Genomic DNA, 18,147 nt, shown 5'->3' on the forward strand with positions numbered 1-18,147 from the left:
GGGACGCCGTTGGCGATGCGACGTGGGAGAAGGCGCGTGGAGGGGCAGATGGGAAATGCATAGTCGTGTAGAGGGGGACGCGCTGTCACGTGAGGGTTCGCCGACTTACATGGCTTTCAGTTGACTTGATACAATTGCAGCACAACACTCGAGTTGACGCAATCAGCTCTTCGATGAATAATGCTTTTTTTATTAGTTCTGTCACTGCTCGTTTCGGCTCCTGGCCCTATCAACTGTGCACTCTCTCGGCTCAAGGCGACGGACGTATACGTAGCCCAAGAGCCAAGACTGAAGAAATGACAGCTTCGAAACACTAATAAGTTCAGTTTAATGGAGATGCGGGCGCTTGAGACTCTATGATAAGGGGGAAAACCGGTGTTCATGCGCATGTTGAAGACAGGGGGCGGGGCTGTAGCCGTCGTCGGTATCGCGGGCTGAACCGAGCTCCGATGCTTTGAAGCAACAGTCCGGTTGTCGAGTTTCGTCCCAGTATCATGTGGGATATTTACGGCGCCGCGCCCGAGTCGTCAGCACTCGTCGCAGCAACTCTCGCATAGACCAGAAACGTCCCGATTACGCAGCGTCAGTGACTATACACATCAGAGGCATGCGAGGTGTATAAGAGGGCAGCTGCCGGACGGCAGTCTCCGCAAGGGGGTAGCCTAAAAGTTGCCTTGTCAATCCCCTGACTCAGACTACCACAATCTCATCAGTGATGCGCGCCTTCTCCTACGTCGTACTCATGGCCATCGGCGCCGGCAGTTTCGGCACCGCGGCCGACACACCAGCCACGAGTCCCACGGCGACGCCAAGCCCGCGGCGGAAGACCCCGAGGTCGTTCTTCCTCGCCGGCAAAGAAAGCAGGGGCGTGATAGTGTGCTCCGAGGTAGACAAGATGGGCGTCGAGATCCCTTGCCCCCCAAACGTCTTCTGCCTGCCGCCCTATGCCACGTGCGAGGGTGCCAAGTACGTGCTGAGGGACTGGATCCCCCCGCGCGAGCGGGCACAGTGCAACGCGTGCAAGTGCTCGGGACCAAGGATTCCGGTATGTTTGACAAGTCGAGAGACTCGAAAGCCTTATCACACGGCGGCGCAAAGAGGTGAAGCAGTGACTGACGTTGAAGTGTGCAGTGGCCGGAAACGATGGAACCCATCCCCGAGGGGCAGGAGTGGTCGCCAGATCAGGTCGGGGCGTCGCAGGCTGCGGCAGATTGCTAGGGATTTGGGTCGTGAAGGGTGAGATATGCTACAGACCTAATTAACGCCCAAGCAATAGATGGGAGGCTTGCGCCGCGTTTCATTCAGTCGGATCAAAGACGGGAAACGGACATCGGATGGGTGCATGCTGGAGCGTTGCCCTGCCTGCCTGCGGCTATACAACCAACCTCGCCCAAACCTTGCATCGATCTAGTTCCTAGGCAATGTCTATTAATTGGCCTGTTGGTTCGCTTGAGTCGCGTGAGCCCGCCGTTGTTGATAAGGGTTTCCAAGTCGAGATAAGAAGGCCGGGTGTCTTCACGCCATGGGAAGAAACGAGTGGGTATCTTGACAGGCGTGGAAGATCCGCCGAAGAGGCACTTACTTGCCCGGCACGCAGCACAGACGTAGACGTGCGTTGCAAAGGTTCCAAACGAGAACCGGGTGGTCACAGGCAACTGCCTTCTCGAGGTCATGTACGTGCGTTGCGACATTTACCGTACAGTGCCTCGAATGTCGTCAGCAGATGTCGCAGACGCCGCACAGGCCAGACCAGTATCTGCAGCGGCACGCCCGACTGCGACCAAGTGCGGCTGGTATAAGAGGGCGACACGGACAAGCGATGCTCGCTTCGAGTCGCTTCTAACCACTCAACGGCAGACCTTGATCTTGCGTCTCGGAACATAGCCCCAACATCACGGAGCTCACGACCTTTGACGTCCTTTGCGACACAGCATCGCCGACATGCGTGTTTCCGTCCTATCCTGTTGTCTCGCCGTCATGGCCGCTGGCAGACTCGCCTCGGCCCGTACCGCCTCTTTCCGCCGCGCGGACGCCCACACGCAATCCTGCATGAAGATCGAGTGCGAGGCGCGGATCGAGGTGCCCGCCGTTTGCTTTCCGCCCCACGCCAAGTGCGAGGGGCCTCTGTACAAGTACAAGATAGACACCGAGGTGGACCAGAAGCTGCGGGGCCTGTGCCCCAGGGTGTGTCGATGCGTAGACGATCCGACAAAGGTGCGTTCTCAGTCCCTTGGCCTACCTCATCCCTTTCCCTTGACTGCCCGCCTGATGGCGCCGGCCCCCCGGCGAGGGGGCTCAACAGACAAGGGCGTGGCTCTTCGCAGACTGGCTGACAGGCTATCTGACTGACTGAACGTGGATGCAGAAGCAGCCCAAGGCGGTGCAGTTTGCCGACGAGCTGTGCGAGATGACCGGGCATCACGGACTGGAGAACTACGAGCCGGAGAATAAGGTGCTGTTGAGCGAGAAGCCGCCGGTCACCAAGGCGCCGGTCCGCAAGCTGCCTGTGAACAAGTCGGGCAAGTCATGGCTTGACTTGGACAACCACGAGTAGCGAGCGTGCTGGATGTGTGGCGTTGGGACGTGTTGGTCGCATTCAAGGGCTGGGACAAGCGGCGTTGATGAGTTGGAGCGCGTGTGGTGATGACAAGAGGCGGACGATTCAAGAAACGTGGGTAATGACAACCGGACGTGTGTCGTATTACAGTACAAGAAGAACAATCGTTATGGTGATAGGGACGTAGGTAAGGTATGCAGCAAAGCAGTTTCACCCCCCACCCGTAGGGCTGAAGCTCGAGGCAGCAATGACGCCACGCCACCTGCAGAGCCCCAGAGCCCCAGAGCCCGAAAGTGAGAAGCTCCAGCAGCTCCCTCTCCCCACCCCCCCGCCTCCAGCTCCGGGCACTTTAACTTCTGCCTCTCTCCATCACCAGCTTCACTCCCCCCAGCTTCCGCCACCTCCGCAAGCCGCTCCTTCGCACGGATCCTCCGCGCGACCGTCTCATCATCGACACCTTTCATCACCATCCCGCTTACCACCACTGCTGCCATCCGCGCATCCACCAACCCCCGCCACCCATCGCCATGGCGTCCGCGCCGTCGACGCTCGGCACCGCCGCCATTCTCAAGGGCATGGCCGATGCCCTGCCCGCGCACCCGCCCGGCGACGACTCGTCCGACCTCGCCAGCTCCTACGAGGCCGTCGCCTTACTCATCCACGCATACCTTGCCGCCCTGGGCTTTGAGCTCTGCGGCTTCGACGAGGACAAGCCGATGGGTAAGTCATGCGCGACGAAAGCACAGAAGAGGCGAAGCGATGAAGACACAAGAGAGACCGGAAGGACATGCGCTCAGTGCTAACGCTACGTTCGCAGACTGCGCCAGTATCGCTCCCCGCCTCCCGTCCCAGTGGAACGCCCGCTTCGGCTCCCTCGCTTTCGTCTACCGCCACAAGCAGTCGTCGATGCGCTTCGTCGTCCGCGTCGACCGCATGGGCGGCAAGGTCGAGGTCCGTGGCCTCGCCGTCGGCGCCGACACCATTCACCGCTTCGAGCGCGCCGTCCGCGATGTCGTCCGCTCCGACGGCCTGCCCCTCCGTGTCACCCTGGGCTCCGACGGCGCCGAGGACCGCTCCGACCTGGTGGACAAGATGAAGGCGCTGTTTGTTTCGGAGCAGGCCATTGTCGGTGCGTTTTATTTCTCGCCCTTGTCTTTGCGATGAGAGCCGACGATAGAGATCCTCTGGCTGACTTCATCCCCGATACAGATATCCTCCATGACATGAAGGTCAACATCGTGCAGAAGCTCATCCCCAAGCTCCAGCGCGAGGGCTACGTCGAGGTCGACGACCGCGATGCCCAGGAGGCCGCTCAGGCCGAGCGCCGCGCCCAGGAATCTCGCGATCCGAACCGCCCCTTCCGCGGCGGCGAGCCCCAGCAGCCGCATCCGCATCCGCATCCACACCCGCTGCCCGAGCTCGCCCGGCCACGGCCCCTCGCCCCCGTCGGCGACTTCCCACCCCCTGGCTTCGACGACGAGTACGAGATGAACCGGCCCCCGCGCGCCGGCGCCGGCATCATCCTCCCCGACGGCCGCTCCCCCTTCAACATCGGCCACGACGACCTCAACCCGCCGGGCCTCGGGCCCCACGACCCGCTGAGGGGATCCTTCGTTCCCGGTGGCGGATTGCCGCTCCCCGGTCGCCCCTCGGGCATGCACCCGACGTTCGACGACCCGCTCTTCGCAGGCCAGCGCAGTCCAGGTGGGTTCGTGAGCGACAGCGACCCCATGGCCGGCTACTACGACCCGCAGTCTCCCCCGGGCTCGCGCTGGGACCCTGTCGGCCCCGGTGACGGTCCTCGTCACGGCGGCCCGGGTGGCTCCCGCGGCGGCAACTACCCCTTTGGCGACTTTGGCGGCGGCGGAGGCTACGGCGGAGGCGGCTTCGGTGGCGGCGGGCATATCATCTAGACCTGCCACGTCACGAAGGAGGGAGAAAGGGAATAGGGGAAGAGGGGAAAAGCGTTGACAGGAGGACGAGGAGCTTGTACGATTTGACGCCGCCAACGAGTTGCACACACACTCGACGATCACATGAAGCAATCACGACCACACCAACCAAAATTGACGAACCCAAAACACTGTACCATACTTTGTGCCATTGCCTCTTGTCTCGAATTTTTGCGTTGCATTACTACTTTTGCATTATTCGTGCTTCAACTAATGGTGGGAGCCCTGTCTGTCTGTGTCTCTGTGCGTATCCGTCTAGTTACTCAGAATGCACCATGCGAGCACGTATCGAAACCCGTCTCGTTCCCAAAACCGCGGAGAGAGTTGGCCGCGGGGATGATGAAACGTGTCAAGTACCTTTGTGCTCACGACTGAAGACGCGCGCCCACTGTCCATGTAACCTAACTGGAAACGACCATGGGTCCGACTCGTAGGTTGTACTCGATTAGAGTGCTTGTGTATTCTGATGGAATCCGGCCATAATGGGGATATGAAGGGTGGGTGGTGTCGGGGGGGACGGGCTTTGAGGTGGTGTGGGTGAAAGAGAGAGAGAAATAGGGAGGGGGGGAAGGCGAAGGTTCATCACCGTCGAAAACAAACATACCGCCAGCTCCGATAGCGACTCACGCCAACCGGGTCAGGTCCAAGGGCAGGGTACGAGGCCCTTGATGATGTCCCTTGCTCGCAAATTCAGGTCGTGGCGAAAACCGCCTCACTGGCCCCGGTTACTAATTCCAGACCACGGTCCGAGGAGTCGCCGCGCTGCGGCTGCCCGCCCATGCAGCCTCCTCCTACTGCTGAGGCGGAATGGCCAGTTCGCTAAGCTTGGCCTTTTCTTCGCTCGATAGCATGCTGTACCAAATATGGAAGCCGGCTGTGTTCTCCCGGCCGCATCGAACGAAGAACTCAACCAGATAGGTCTCCGTCTCGTCATCTTTGTAGCGACGACCGCCGCCCTCGGTGAACGACATAAGTTCCGATTTGGATATACCGAGGTTCAGATCGAGCGTGTCGTCGTCTTCCCAACCGTCGTCGTCGTCATCTGACTCGAGGTCCGCGTTGGCGGCGAGTGCTGCCGCTGCAGCGTCGGCCGCGTTACGCGCTCCAGATGCAGACAGGAGTTCTTCGATCAACAGCTTGATGATTTTGAGAGGAGCCGGAATGATGGTATACTGATCGGGGTCTGGACGTTCGGGCCCGTTAGCACTGAGATAAGCAGACAGGCTGTGCAGATAGCTCCCTGGAGCGACAGAAGCGTTCTCGTGAGACAGCACGTCGGCGAGTCCCTCTGGACTTCCAGAGTTAATCAGCTGGATAGCATCATCGAAAGACATACTCTGCTTTGACCGAGACCGCGTCTTGATTCGGCCATCGTCGTTTATGATCAAGTCACCCTTGACCTTGATTTGGGCGAGTCGATCATCGTCGAGGGAGTAGAGCTTCGACAGCGCAATGACACTGCAAACAGTTAGCAGTCGACCTGGCAAGCAATGAGGACGTGCACTTACTTTTGGCGAATCTCGTCGTAGCCGGCAAAGCTAATAGAGTTTTCGAGCCACTTGGCCAGTACAATCTGAAGGCCGTTCTCGCCGTTGATCTGGAGCTGGCTCAGGAACTCAACCACATCCTGTGCACCAGCGAGCGAGAGCCGCGCGAACACCAATATCAGAGATTGGATAAATGCCGCAGCCTGGGCAGTGTAGAGGCGAGTGGCAACAGCCTGCAGCAGCTGAGGAAGATACGGCCCCAGGCGCTCCTGGCCCGCCTTTTCCACAAGTTCAGCCGCCAAACCGCCGACCTCGGACGCCGCGTTGTCCTCAATTTCGTGCTTAAGGAGTCGGTCTATGATACGAAGGCACGTCTCGAGGCCAGACACCCCGTTGGCGTCCTGCCAGTTGAAGACTTGCTGGTGGTCGTGCATGAGTGCATACTTGACCGTCTCGGCACCCGGTCGGAGAACCTCGCCCTCGGTCGTCTCCATGAGCACACGATTGAGCTTGGGGAAGGTGGCAGCAACGAACCCGTCGGGCAGTGGCTCAGGGCCATGCTCGGCCAGGACGGCGAGCAGCTCCGTCGCAATCGTCACCAGTGGGTTGTCGTCGGTGAGGGGCCCGACGTCGAAGGCCCCCGTCAGCGTCGGCAGGCTTTTGGTGCAGAGGGCGCTAAACGCGGGACCATCGCCTGCCAGAGCCTTGACTACCTCTTCAAACGTCTCCGTCACAAGCATCGTAACCTGAAAGTTGGACGTTCCGACCTTAGCGAGCATGAAGAGCATGTCCAACGGCTGATACTCGCTGGACAGCGCGATTTTGGGGTCCATGCCGACGACGGCTCGGAGAGCCTCGGAAAGCGTCACCAGAAGCTCGTCGGTCTCCTCTATGTCCGCAGGATCCTTGTTGTCCAAATAGTTGTGGATGGCAGCAATTATAGGACCTTGTTTGTCGAGGCCAACCTGTTCCGCGCTGACCAGACCCTCGAGGGCCTTGACGCACGCAACCTGGACCGCCTCGGACTCTTCAGCCGTGACGGACGCGATCATGTGGTCGAGCAGAGGAATGGCTGGGTCAGTCGGGTTGGGCTGAATGCTAGGCAGCTGGAAGGAGCGCCCAAGCATACCGGCGGCCAGGAAGCCCCTGGCCCGGAGGAACGGCGCCGTGGCGGTCTTGATTGTGTAGTCAATCATCTGGAAGTAGTCGGCCGCCATGGCCGGTTGGACGGGTTTGCCCAGGTCCTGAAAGTCACTGAGCAGCATGACAAACAGGTAGAGAGCCGACTCTTGGCTTTTCCACGAAGAGGTTGCCAAGCCGGGAAAGAGTCTGGTCGTATAGTCAAACAGGCCGTCGAGTATTTTGTGGTCGAACCACTCGCCCAGCTTAATGATGAGGTCGCTGGCGGACGTGCGGGGCGTATAATCAGCCGTGATGGCGCTTTCCTCAGTCAAGTAGAGCGAGCAGTCGATGTCCCAAAGCTGCTCATCCTCCTGGATGATGCGAGAGTAGCTGACGAGCATGGCCATGATTTGACCCACCCACTGCACGTCGCGGACCTCGGCGTGAGCATGCAACTGGGCGTCGAGCTCTGCCTTAACACCAGGCGCACGGAAGCATTGATTCAGGAGATCGAGCTCCTCGAGGACGAGGACGTCGAGGGAGTAATACAGATTGTCGGCACTCTCGAGGCGGCGCTGGCAGATGCCATTGACGTACAGCTGCTCGTAGGGACCCTGCAGGTTGGTGAGCTCGTCCCAAACGGTAGCGAAGAGCGTGGTGCTGTGAGGGAGCAGCAGGTTGCCAAAGCCACGGCGAAGGCGAATGAGCGTCTTTGCGACCTGCAGCTTGAGAGCGATGATGCTGTTCCAATCATCGGGCTGCCGTTCACTCAGGTCGGCAGGAGGGAGCGTCTCGCGAAGAACCAGGATGAAGAAGGTCATCCAGCCCGGGTTCGCGCCGCCATCGCCTTCGAGGAGACCTCTGGCAAACTCCTCAACCTCTTGTGCATGGGCGTCTTTGACCATGTTCATCAGGTCGAGGCAAGAGCGGAACACGGATATGGCGAGAGCGCGCATCATGGGCCCGCGGCTCGTGTTGTGGACGACCTCGGTCAGGGCATTGGCAATGTCGCGAGCCATGGAGAAGAACTGGTCATCGGATATGCTTTCCTCGGTGAGAAAGCCGAGGACTCTGAGGGCGCCACGCAGCTGGATGTCGTTGCCCGAGGCCATGACGCCCAGGACGGAGGGCAGGAGGTTCGGCCATTTCTCCGGGAAGTCGTGAATAGCGATCTTGCCGACGGTGTAGCTGGCGAGGAGAAGAAAGGTTAGCTGGGCTGACAGACACGGGCGGCGATTGCGGGTGGGAGACGAACCTGGATTGGGTCTTAACCTTACGGTCCTCCTCAAGGCCGATGGCTAGGTCGAGCAGAGACCGCTTGACGTGTTCTCTGGCTTCTTCGGAGATGGGGATGGGAGGCTCGTCGCCGGGTTCGTCGTTGGCCCAATTGTCCACGACAAACTGGCGCAGGCTGGTGATGGCAGCCTGACGGACAGTCACGGCCACGGACGCGTGGGAGGCAATGTTGGCCAGGCAGACTGGGAAGGCGGGGTTGGTTCGGGCGCGCTTAAGCTCGATCTCGGCCTGCAGTCGAGGTGCCTGGTCGGGCACCATGGTGTTGGCGAGCAGCTGCGCGAGTTGGTCCTCCATGGCTGCGGCGGGGGGGGCGCGAGCGGCGCGTGATTCACGGGGGGGCGGTTGTCGTGGTTCTCAAGCGGGCGATGTAAATGCGGTTATAATGCTGCGGTGTCTCGGCGGTGGCAGCGTGGCGGGGATCGAGGAGATGGGTGCCACCGCTTTGTTTGGGGATGAGACGCGTTAAGCGGCGGTGATGGTGGATGTGGTGTGGTAGTGGAGGTGTTGAGTGGTGGTGGCAGTGGCAGTGGGGGGCGGAGAGAAGGGCGGGAGTGAGTGAGAGGCAGCTGGAGGCCGATAAGAAAAAGTTCTTCCGATAAACCTGGGTAGAAAGCGGCTGGCGCAGCTGTTGTGGGCCGCTGCTGCCAGGCCTTTAGGTACCTACCAAAGACGCCGACGTACCTAGCTGACGGGACCTGGCAGGTGTGCTGAAGCTCGAGCTCTGGCTGACTTTGGGCGCGGGGGCAGAAGGAAGCTCATGGAGGGCGCGCATGCCCCCAGCTGCAGCAGCCGCAGCTCCTGCGGACAAATTTACAACGGACCTGGCACCGCCACTCTGCTTCCCCGCACCGACGCAGACCCGACGAGACGCTCCACCAGCGCACGTTCGGCAGGTTTAGGTAAGAACCTGTGGATGGTGGTGGCCAGGGCGCTGGATGGCTGACATGCCATCCAGGCAAGTCAGGAACCGCGGGGTCGGCGGCCACCAGCAGGGGTCCCGTAGTGGGGGGTGAACGATTCCATTGGGGGGAGCTCTGCCCTGGCGCGGCACCGGCAAAAAAGGCGGGAGGAATTCTACGTCACGTCGTCCTGCACCAATGTCTCGCGCCTCTCGACGACACCACTGCAAAGCCCGAGTTGAAAAAAATATGTTAAACACATATAACAAAGGCAATCTGGCCTTGCAAAGGGATTTATTTTTGGCAATTTTCTATCGAAACTTGTCCTGCTTCAATTGGCACTTCCCAAGTCGTGACCGGGCCTTGACTTTCTTCCTGGACGCTGTCGAGGGGGCCCTTTCTCCCCATCGACAAACACCAACCTCTGCATCGCGACGTCGGGTGCCGTGTCTGTTGCGCAACTCCCTTTCCTTGGTAGTAATTTTATTTTCGTCCCAAAGCGTGCACGCGTCCCAAGTTGAAGCCTGCTGCTGCCTGATCCCCAAGGTGACAACCGCACAGTAACTCGGCGGCGGGCCGGAAGGTTCCAGTCCAGCTTCATTCACTCGAGCATGCTGCCCGGCAACCATGGCCATGAGCCAGGTCCTCCTGTTCCAAACCGAGTGCGTTCGCCAGCCCAAAAAAGAAATTTCGCTATAAATTGAACGCTCTGAACAGGGTGACGCGTCCTGTTGTTTTCACTCCATCATCGCGCACATACTTCGTTGCATCTGCACGCACAAAACCTTCAAGCTCAAAGATCATCAACCCATAACCGCAGCAATGGCCCCCTCTCTCGAGACCCTGCCCGTCGCGGCGCTGCTCAAGATCACGGCAAACCTTGACTCTGCCCAGGATGTCCTCGCCCTCGCCCGCGTCAGCAAGACCATGTACGAGCGTGTCACCACTCGATCCCAGCAGATCCTCGAGCCCTTCATCACCCCCAAGGTCTTCTGCTTGAACCTCGGCGTGCTCCTCCGCACTGCGTACGCGGCCACCGTCTTCCGTGACTGCCTCTCTCAGCTCGCCGACTTTGAGATCCCGGCTCCCGTCACCATCAACAACTTCTCGGTCCTTGCCTGCGCTGCCCACCTCGCCGACAACACCATGCGCTACGTCAACGTCAACGGCATGAGAGCCGTGTACTTCCAGGCCCTCTGCCCCTTCAACCTCATCGTCACCCACGTCACCGCCTCCTACTCCGTCTGGTTGAACAAGGCCATCTGCATGCAGCGCTGCGCCCTCGTCCGCTACGCAGCCCTCATCTGGCTGTCGAAGCAGGAGCCGCTCAGGGGCTCCGAGGAGCACTACGCGTGGAGGGACTTCCTCCTCGACTTCTACCCGGAGGACGCGGTCAACAACGAGCTCTGCTGCGAGCACTGGTGCTCCCTCGTGCAGGACCTGTATTTGCCCGAGGGTCAGTGGAAACGGCTCCAGACTAGAGCGACGACCCCCCGGCTTTGATACCCCCCGCCGGTCGTCCCCCCATGACGACCCAGCGGCACACCAGCTCACGCAACAGATATTGCCAGGCTCCGAAAAGCTCATGAAGTCGTTCGACTGGGACCCGGCCGACTTCGAGCTCGTTTTACCGCCCCATTTTTTTCAGTAGGGGATTGCGGCCACGGGCCGCACAAACAATAGGAAGAAGGGGATACCGGACGGGATGGGACGGGATGGAGGAGGGGCCGGGGGGATATAGGGCCCGGATGAAGGAATGGGGGGAAAGGGGGCTGTTTGTTCGTCTTTTCCTGTGACATCGTGTTCGCCGGCGGCAGATAATACCGACGAGCGTCCTGGATGATTTGGAAGGGGTCCGGCTTCGCTTGTGTGTGGGTGCCATGTGTGCTTCTTGGTGTTTCTCGGTATCACGCCCTGATAGGGCCCTTATCTGCAGCAGAAACGCAGCGCCAGCCACCACATGGCCGGCCGTCCGCTGCAGATTGACACTGACTCGATGAGATCGAGTAATGCCATGCGCGGGCTTGGCGGCGCGCGGGGTGTGGGGGATGGATGGCCGGATGTTTGTGTGTTTGGGTGGTAGATAAGCCCGCGATAGTGGACATCGGTTTTAGCCAGCACCAAGGCAAGGGCAAGGGCAGCCCAGCCAATTCCATTCCAGGAGGGTCTGACGGATCTGATCTGGGGCCAAGCTTCGCCGGTGCGATGGACAGCCGAGGATCCCTTATCGAGCGAGACGCCCCCGGCTCGTCCCTGCGGACCCACGCCAATCATGGCCGGTACCGCCGGCGACGCCGCTCGCACACCACCCTTTTCTCCTTCTGGCTGCTGCATGACGTTTGGTGCCTCGCTCGACACTCGCTCGACTGGCCAAGGCAACGCGACGGTCTAGATGTGGGTAGTCGTTCCAACGGCCACTGTGCCCGTGCCGAAAGCTTGTGCCTGTCTTCCCGCGGGGCGGGTGGGAGGCGAAGCAGCCAGCATGAGGAGCATGGATCGCGCGACGAGCCGCTGGCGAGAGACGCGCCCGCCGCCACCAACAGCTCACCCGCGATAAGACATGCTGCAACGCAGGGCTGGAGGACGTGAGACGCGAACGGACGTACATACATATAACGCTGGGCCCGTCCGTCGATCCTCGAGAGCGGGGGAGACGGGGTGCAATTGCAACGCTTGAGACTTTTTGTCGACGACCTTTCTTCCTTCTTGCTCACGACGCCGCGGGCAAACCGACGACCACTGCTTCCTTCGTCGTCTTGTCTTTATTACACGCCACCCCGTAGCACAAGAAAGAGGTCGCTGCCGTCGTGCAACAAGCCGCAGTCGCCACGCCCATCATGGCGGCCAAGTCTCGCTTCCGGTACTGGGCCGACCGGCTGGCCGTCGAGTCGGAGCCGGGGCTGACGGCGAGCCAGCTGATGGTGCGTTTGCCGTTCCTTTGTTTGAGTGTGTTTGCCTGATTAGAGTCGCTGGGCCATCGACACGATCGCTCGATGCTTCAGTCCCTTTTTTTTTTAAATTCTCTTCACGGCCACTACCGCGATCACATTGACACCACGCTTAAAGCACAGCTCATCGCTAACATGGAATCTCCATCAGCTCACAAACCACGACCTCAAGCCCGTCGAGCGCGCCCGCCGCCAATGGGGCGCCTGGAACTTTGTCGGCTTCTGGATCGCCGACTCGTTCAACATCAACACGTGGATGATCTCGTCGTCCATGATCGTCGCCGGCCTGTCGTGGTGGCAGGCCTGGCTGTGCGTCTGGCTCGGCTACGCCATCGCCGCCTTCTTCATCGTCCTGACGGGCCGCATCGGCGCCGTGTACCACATTGGCTTCCCCGTCGTCGGCCGCGCCTCGTTTGGCATCTGGGGCAGCCTGTGGCCTGTCTTTAACCGCGCCGCCATGGGTGCGTATTTCTTCCTTCGCTTGACTTCCTCCGTATATCGACTGTCAGAATGGGAAACTGACCTAAATGGTGTAACGATATAGCCTGCGTCTGGTACGGCGTTCAAGCCTACATCGGCGGCCAGTGCGTCTACCTCATGATCCGCGCCATCTGGAAGTCTGGCTGGGACCGCACCACCATGCCCGGCCCCTTTGACCCGGCCGCCTCCAGCACCCCCGACTACGTCTCCTTCTTCATCTTCTGGCTCGTCTCCCTGCCCGCCATCTGGTTTCCCGTCCACAAGATCCGCCATCTCTTCACCGTTAAGGCCTACTTTGTGCCGCCCGCCGGCATCGCCTTCCTCATCTGGGCCATTGTTCGCGCCGGTAGCATCGGCGCAATTGTCCGCCAGCCCAACACAGTCCACGGCAGCGCCCTGGGCTGGGAGCTCGTCCGCGGCGTCATGTCCTCCATTGCCAACTTTGCTACCCTCATCGTCAACGACCCAGATTTCTCGCGCTTCGCCCGCCGGCCCCGCGATGCCCTCTGGTCCCAAATGATCACCATCCCCGTTGGCTTCGCCCTTACTTCGCTCATAGGCATCCTCGTTTCCTCGTCATCAGCCGTCATCTACGGATCTCCCGTTTGGGACCCCCTCAAGCTACTCGACCGCTTCATCGACGATGGCGGCTCCGGTCAGCGCTTCGGCGTCTTCATCATCGCCCTCGCCTTTGCCCTCGCCCAGCTCGGCACGAACATTGCCGCCAACTCCGTCTCCGCCGGCACTGACATGACGGCTCTGCTTCCCCGCTGGATCAACATTCGCCGCGGCGGCTACATCTGCGCCGTCGTCGGCCTCGCCATGTGCCCCTACAACCTGCTCACCAGCGCCAACAACTTCACTACCTACCTATCCGCCTACAGCGTCTTCCTCAGCTCCATCGCCGGCGTCATGATTTCCGACTACTACTTTGTGCGCCGCGGCTTCCTCGACATCCGGGAGCTATACGACGCCCGCCGCACGGGGCCATACTTTTACACCTTTGGCGTCCACTGGCGCGCGTACGCCGCTTACCTCGCCGGCATCCTCGTCAACGTGGTGGGCTTCGCCGGTGCCGTCGGCACCAAGGTGCCCATCGGCGCCACCTACCTCTACAACCTCAACTTCTTTGCCGGCTTCGGCGTCTCGTCGGCGCTGTACTGGGGACTGTGCCGCCTATTCCCCGTGCCGGCCACGAGCGACAAGTGGATGGAGGTCGGCGATGAGATTGACGACGTGCACGTGGCCTACGACCGGGACAGCGACCAGTACGACGAGGAGAGAGTGGCCGGGGAGGGCAAGGGCGGCTCATTCTCGCCACGGGTAGAATAACGAATGGTTTGCGCGTTTTTGTAGATATGGAGTTCTCACTGGCAGGCCTTGATCTTATTCTTTTGACTTTTGAATCTGCAAAAGTGCAAATGTTTAGCTGCATTGGTCGCCGACAATTCGGTGCCAGTCACGTAGGTGCCACCTGTGTTTGCTGTAGAGACCTGGCTTGCCTTGACGCTAAAAGAGATTTTGGTTACGTTGCCTCAACTAAAGTAAATGGCTTATTGTGCCGCTACATACTGCTGTCGTTGTTGTCGTTATTATGTACTGCTCACGGAATTGAGCAGCATCGGGGACTGGCTGATTGAGAGGTTGCGCAGGTGAAGCAACTAACCATTGGCACATTTGCAAAGGTAGACCCATCGTTCATGGGACCGCTTTCTTCTCTAAGCAGAAGATTCTTTAGTGTGGTTCTACACTGTATGCACAAGGCGCAAAAGAGCTCCTATGACACCCGAAAGATCTTTGTCCACAGGAGGTCGGCGGTCGTGCAACTGTGTCAACGAGGCTGGGAGCAAGAAACGCCTCGAGGGTTAACGGTAGCGAAGCTGACCTGACACAGTGATGAACCCCAATTCATTGAAAGGACAAAGGCAGAAAAAGAGACTTGCAAAGACAAAAAATCCCCGTGGCTTTGCGCAATTCCAGTTGCGACGATGCCTCGGCACATCCAGTCGCCATCGCCGCCAAACGTGTCAATCTGAGCATAACACGTCCAAGACGAGAGCTACCAGGATCGTGCTTACCAAATATGAACGACCAGTGCCCTTCTGGAAACTGGAATGGGGGAAAGGGGGGAAACCCGTGGAATTGATGTTGTCACGGTCAGTTCACGATATCCTCAACAACATCGCGTCCCAGAGGCGCAAAAAGGACCCGGGGGCAAAAGTAAAGCGCTTGCCTCCTGCCAGAGTCGAACTGACGACCTTGTCATTACTAGTGACACGCTCTACCGCTGAGCCAAGGAGGCGGATTGTTGAAGAGTTGTGGCGTATTCAGAACTACAAGGCCTTAAGCTGGAGCTGTGGGGCTGGAGTGGTGGATCATGGATTCAATTGGACAAATGTAAGGTTCCGGCTCAGGACCGTGCCATCCTCGCCCAATTCGATCCAAGGGCATGGGCTTGAACGGTTGCGTTGGTTGGGGGAGGGGGGGGCAGGGGGGGGAAGCGGGCTGCAAACAAGAGGGACCAAGACAGCCCCTCCGCATTCTACCCAGAACCCATCAACTACCGCGAATATTCCCTATCTAAATAAAGACATCAAGCCAGTCAGTAGAGCTTCGCGGCTATCTACATATTTTTTTTATTTCTCACAACGACGGTAAGTTGCGGCTGGAGTGAGGTTGAGAGATTCGCCGACCCTCTTTTTTTGCAGCCCACTTTGGGTGGCTGGGGGTTGTGGCCACTGCAAACAAGGCTTCAAGTTCACGGAGGCGCCCACAACAAACAGCCTTGAATTGAGGCAGCAGGTCGATTCTTCGGTTGAGATGAGCAATCGATATATTACAACCAAAGGAAAGCCAGCAGCCTGCCCTGATAAGCCTCTGTCCATTGTCCGTCTCTAACTCCTCGCTGTAAATCTGTTTGTGCGCAGCGGTCAATGCTTCATGCGCCCCATGTGTACTCATCTGCCAATGCACAATGTCTACCTACGTCCTTGCATGGACGATCCCTGCTACTTCCTGGCTGCGTCTAGGGGAGACATGGCTACGACAGCCGTCTTCTCGCTGTCGGCCTCTAGGGTTCCCATGATCTCAGCGTCAGAGTCGACGGCCGTCGCGTCCGAGCTCTGCGTGTTGCGCCGGGGTAGTCCAGGGCGCTCTTCGACCTTTTGCTCCTTTTCCTTTTCCTGCTCCTTCTCGTCGACCGTCAGAGCACATCCCGCCTTTCCGAGCTTGATGCAACTGCAGGAAATTAGGGCCAGGACTGCAAGGCCGGCGCCAATCAGGAATACACCCTTGTACTGCGTCTTGACTTCCATGCCCGCGGCTTCAAACTGGCCCTTGGCCACGTCCGCGATGGCCAGCACGAGTGCCCCACCGACGAATACTGTGATGGTTATGACTGCACCGGCCATGCCCTGGCGGTGACGGGGCAAGCTCGTGGTCAGAAACACGTTGCTCACTGTCCAGAGCACATCCACACAGGCCGCCTCGCAGACCATGGCAGGAAATACCCATGCCCAGTAATTCGGATTTTCTGGAATCAGGGCAAAGAGAAGCACGGCAACGACCTTGCAAATGCCAGAGAAAATGAGCAGTACGCGACCAGGGAAGACGTGGAGGATGAGTCCGGCAAACGTCGACAGAATAACTCCGCTGGCTGCCCACGGCGCAAACCAAACGGCGGTGACCAATGCCGACTTCCCCAGGATGGTCTCGATGCTGTTGTACGTCAGCAACAATGTCTCACTCTAGAAGAGTGGTGACCTACTAGAAATTGGAGTAAAACAGGTATACCGAAAATACGCCCCACGAGAGGAGCAGGCAGAAGAGCATCCGTTTCATGTACTTGACGCGGAATATGTCGGCAGGAATGAGTGGCGCCGTTGCGACCCATCCCTCCACGTAAACAGTGGCCGCGAGGAAGACGAGCCCCAGGACGAGAGTCGAGACAATCTCCGGGGAAGACCAGCCGCGGCGCGCATGGCTGCTCTCGGTGATGGAGTAGATGGTCAGCATCAGGCCGGGGATCATGGTGCACGTCCCCCACCAGTCCATCTTGACCTTCATCTTGCGGGCCTCGGTGTAGTCGCGCGGCGACGTCAACAGCGCCCCAGCGCAGCAGAGCCCGGTGACGATGCCGCCGATCCAGAAGTACCAGCGCCACTGCAGCAGATCTTGCGCTAGACCGCCGATGATGATGCCCGAAAAGAACCCTAAAGGCGCGGTGGCGCCGTAGAGGGCAAACACGAGGTTTTTCCTGGGGCCGGGCCGGTAGATGGTGCCGAGCAGGGAGATGCCGGCTGGGAGGAATGCGGCCGCTCCCAGCCCCTCCATGGCACGACACAGGACCAGTGTGGTGAAATTTTGGGCAAATCCCGCGGCGATGACCCAGATCGAAAACCAGATCAGCCCGCTGTTGAAGACGACGTATCCCCCGTACATGTCGGTGACGCGACCCAGCGGAAAGAGGAATGAGCCGGCCACCAGGGTCAACACGCTCGACGGCCACGTCTGAGACGACGGGGGAATGCCGAAGGGTTCAACAAGCGCGGGCAAAACGACTTGGAAGCCGCCGATAACAAATTCCTGTAAAAGTAGATGTCAGCGACGGTGTTCGCAAGATCGTGGTCGGAAGGGCAGGCACAAGCAAGGGTATCGCGGCCAGAACGTTGAACAGAACGTGGAAGAGGTCCTCACCGCCATGGACAGAGACACTAGCATCGCCGTGACAAAGGCTATCTCAAGCCATGTTGACGAAAAGGCCGCTGGTCGCTCTCGGCCGAGCTTCTCGATGTCGATTCTCCGTTGCTCGAGCTCGTCTGAGCCCTCTCGCAGAGTGGTGATGGACTCGTTGGAAGACATTTCGGCGTGTCCCTCCTCAACCAGCTGCAGCGGCGTCCACCAGAGACAGTTTATATCGGCTGGGCTTGTCGTCTCGCCGCGTTGACATGTAGTTCCCCCTTTTCCAGCCCAGGGGAGACGAGTTCAAGGCCGTCGCCTGACGCCATGGTGACGGCGGTCCATTCCTCGTCAGTTCCCATGTTCTCAAACTTGTCGGGAGACCACATGGTGTAGAGACAAAATTTCCCCACGAGCCAGCGCTGCCTGCGTCATGAAGACGTTGGAGGTGAGCGAGAAGCTCCTCACCACCATTTCTTGGCTCAGGGTCGCGACTCTATTGCAGCTATGGACTGCTATGCTGCGGACTGACTAAGTACCGTTCATATTCCCGATGCTCTATTAACATAACGCGCAACAATCATTCTCTGGTCTGTCCTGCGTCCTGCAGCATAGCTGGCTTGGCGACCGCACATGTTGGATCCCTTGAACAGCTCAAAGGTCAATTCCAGCATAGAGCATGAGGCGACAAAGGGAGAATGAGGACACGAGACCTGATGGACCCTATCA

At 59.3% G+C, this 18,147-nt stretch overlaps 7 protein-coding genes and 1 non-coding gene across 8 annotated transcripts; 5 read left to right on the plus strand and 3 right to left on the minus strand.

Moving 5' to 3' along the window:
- Positions 1-742: 742 nt before the first annotated feature.
- Positions 743-1,218, plus strand: PLICBS_003768 (uncharacterized protein; the record flags this gene model as incomplete). Its single annotated transcript, XM_018323546.2, has 2 exons — positions 743-1,045; positions 1,132-1,218. 2 exons carry the CDS (start codon positions 743-745, stop codon positions 1,216-1,218), a joined length of 390 nt encoding a protein of 129 aa, XP_018178777.2.
- Positions 1,219-1,977: 759 nt separating this feature from the next.
- PLICBS_003769 (uncharacterized protein) lies at positions 1,978-2,554 on the plus strand (the record flags this gene model as incomplete). The annotated part of the gene is made up of 2 exons (XM_065600290.1): positions 1,978-2,184; positions 2,366-2,554. 2 exons carry the CDS (start codon positions 1,978-1,980, stop codon positions 2,552-2,554), a joined length of 396 nt encoding a protein of 131 aa, XP_065456362.1.
- Positions 2,555-3,084: 530 nt separating this feature from the next.
- On the plus strand, positions 3,085-4,470 carry PLICBS_003770 (uncharacterized protein; the record flags this gene model as incomplete). The annotated part of the gene is made up of 3 exons (XM_018323548.2): positions 3,085-3,277; positions 3,375-3,686; positions 3,767-4,470. The coding sequence occupies 3 exons, from the start codon at positions 3,085-3,087 to the stop codon at positions 4,468-4,470; spliced, it is 1,209 nt and encodes a 402-aa protein (XP_018178779.2).
- Positions 4,471-5,300: 830 nt separating this feature from the next.
- On the minus strand, positions 5,301-8,708 carry PLICBS_003771 (uncharacterized protein; the record flags this gene model as incomplete). Its single annotated transcript, XM_018323549.2, has 4 exons — positions 5,301-5,692; positions 5,846-5,967; positions 6,018-8,306; positions 8,374-8,708. The coding sequence occupies 4 exons, from the start codon at positions 8,706-8,708 to the stop codon at positions 5,301-5,303; spliced, it is 3,138 nt and encodes a 1,045-aa protein (XP_018178780.2).
- A 1,427-nt stretch (positions 8,709-10,135) lies between these two features.
- On the plus strand, positions 10,136-10,964 carry PLICBS_003772 (uncharacterized protein; the record flags this gene model as incomplete). The annotated part of the gene is made up of 2 exons (XM_018323550.2): positions 10,136-10,769; positions 10,885-10,964. The coding sequence occupies 2 exons, from the start codon at positions 10,136-10,138 to the stop codon at positions 10,962-10,964; spliced, it is 714 nt and encodes a 237-aa protein (XP_018178781.2).
- A 1,186-nt stretch (positions 10,965-12,150) lies between these two features.
- Positions 12,151-14,073, plus strand: PLICBS_003773 (uncharacterized protein; the record flags this gene model as incomplete). Its single annotated transcript, XM_018323551.2, has 3 exons — positions 12,151-12,234; positions 12,413-12,722; positions 12,806-14,073. 3 exons carry the CDS (start codon positions 12,151-12,153, stop codon positions 14,071-14,073), a joined length of 1,662 nt encoding a protein of 553 aa, XP_018178782.2.
- An 898-nt stretch (positions 14,074-14,971) lies between these two features.
- Positions 14,972-15,043, minus strand: PLICBS_003774. The gene has a single exon. It is a non-coding gene; the product is annotated as a tRNA-Thr (tRNA).
- A 706-nt stretch (positions 15,044-15,749) lies between these two features.
- PLICBS_003775 (uncharacterized protein) lies at positions 15,750-17,601 on the minus strand (the record flags this gene model as incomplete). The annotated part of the gene is made up of 3 exons (XM_018323552.2): positions 15,750-16,458; positions 16,508-17,325; positions 17,437-17,601. 3 exons carry the CDS (start codon positions 17,599-17,601, stop codon positions 15,750-15,752), a joined length of 1,692 nt encoding a protein of 563 aa, XP_018178783.2.
- Positions 17,602-18,147: the final 546 nt, after the last annotated feature.

Source organism: Purpureocillium lilacinum, assembly GCF_023168085.1.
Source record: "Purpureocillium lilacinum CBS 284.36 DNA, scaffold_2, whole genome shotgun sequence".
NCBI classification, from domain to species: domain Eukaryota; kingdom Fungi; phylum Ascomycota; class Sordariomycetes; order Hypocreales; family Ophiocordycipitaceae; genus Purpureocillium; species Purpureocillium lilacinum.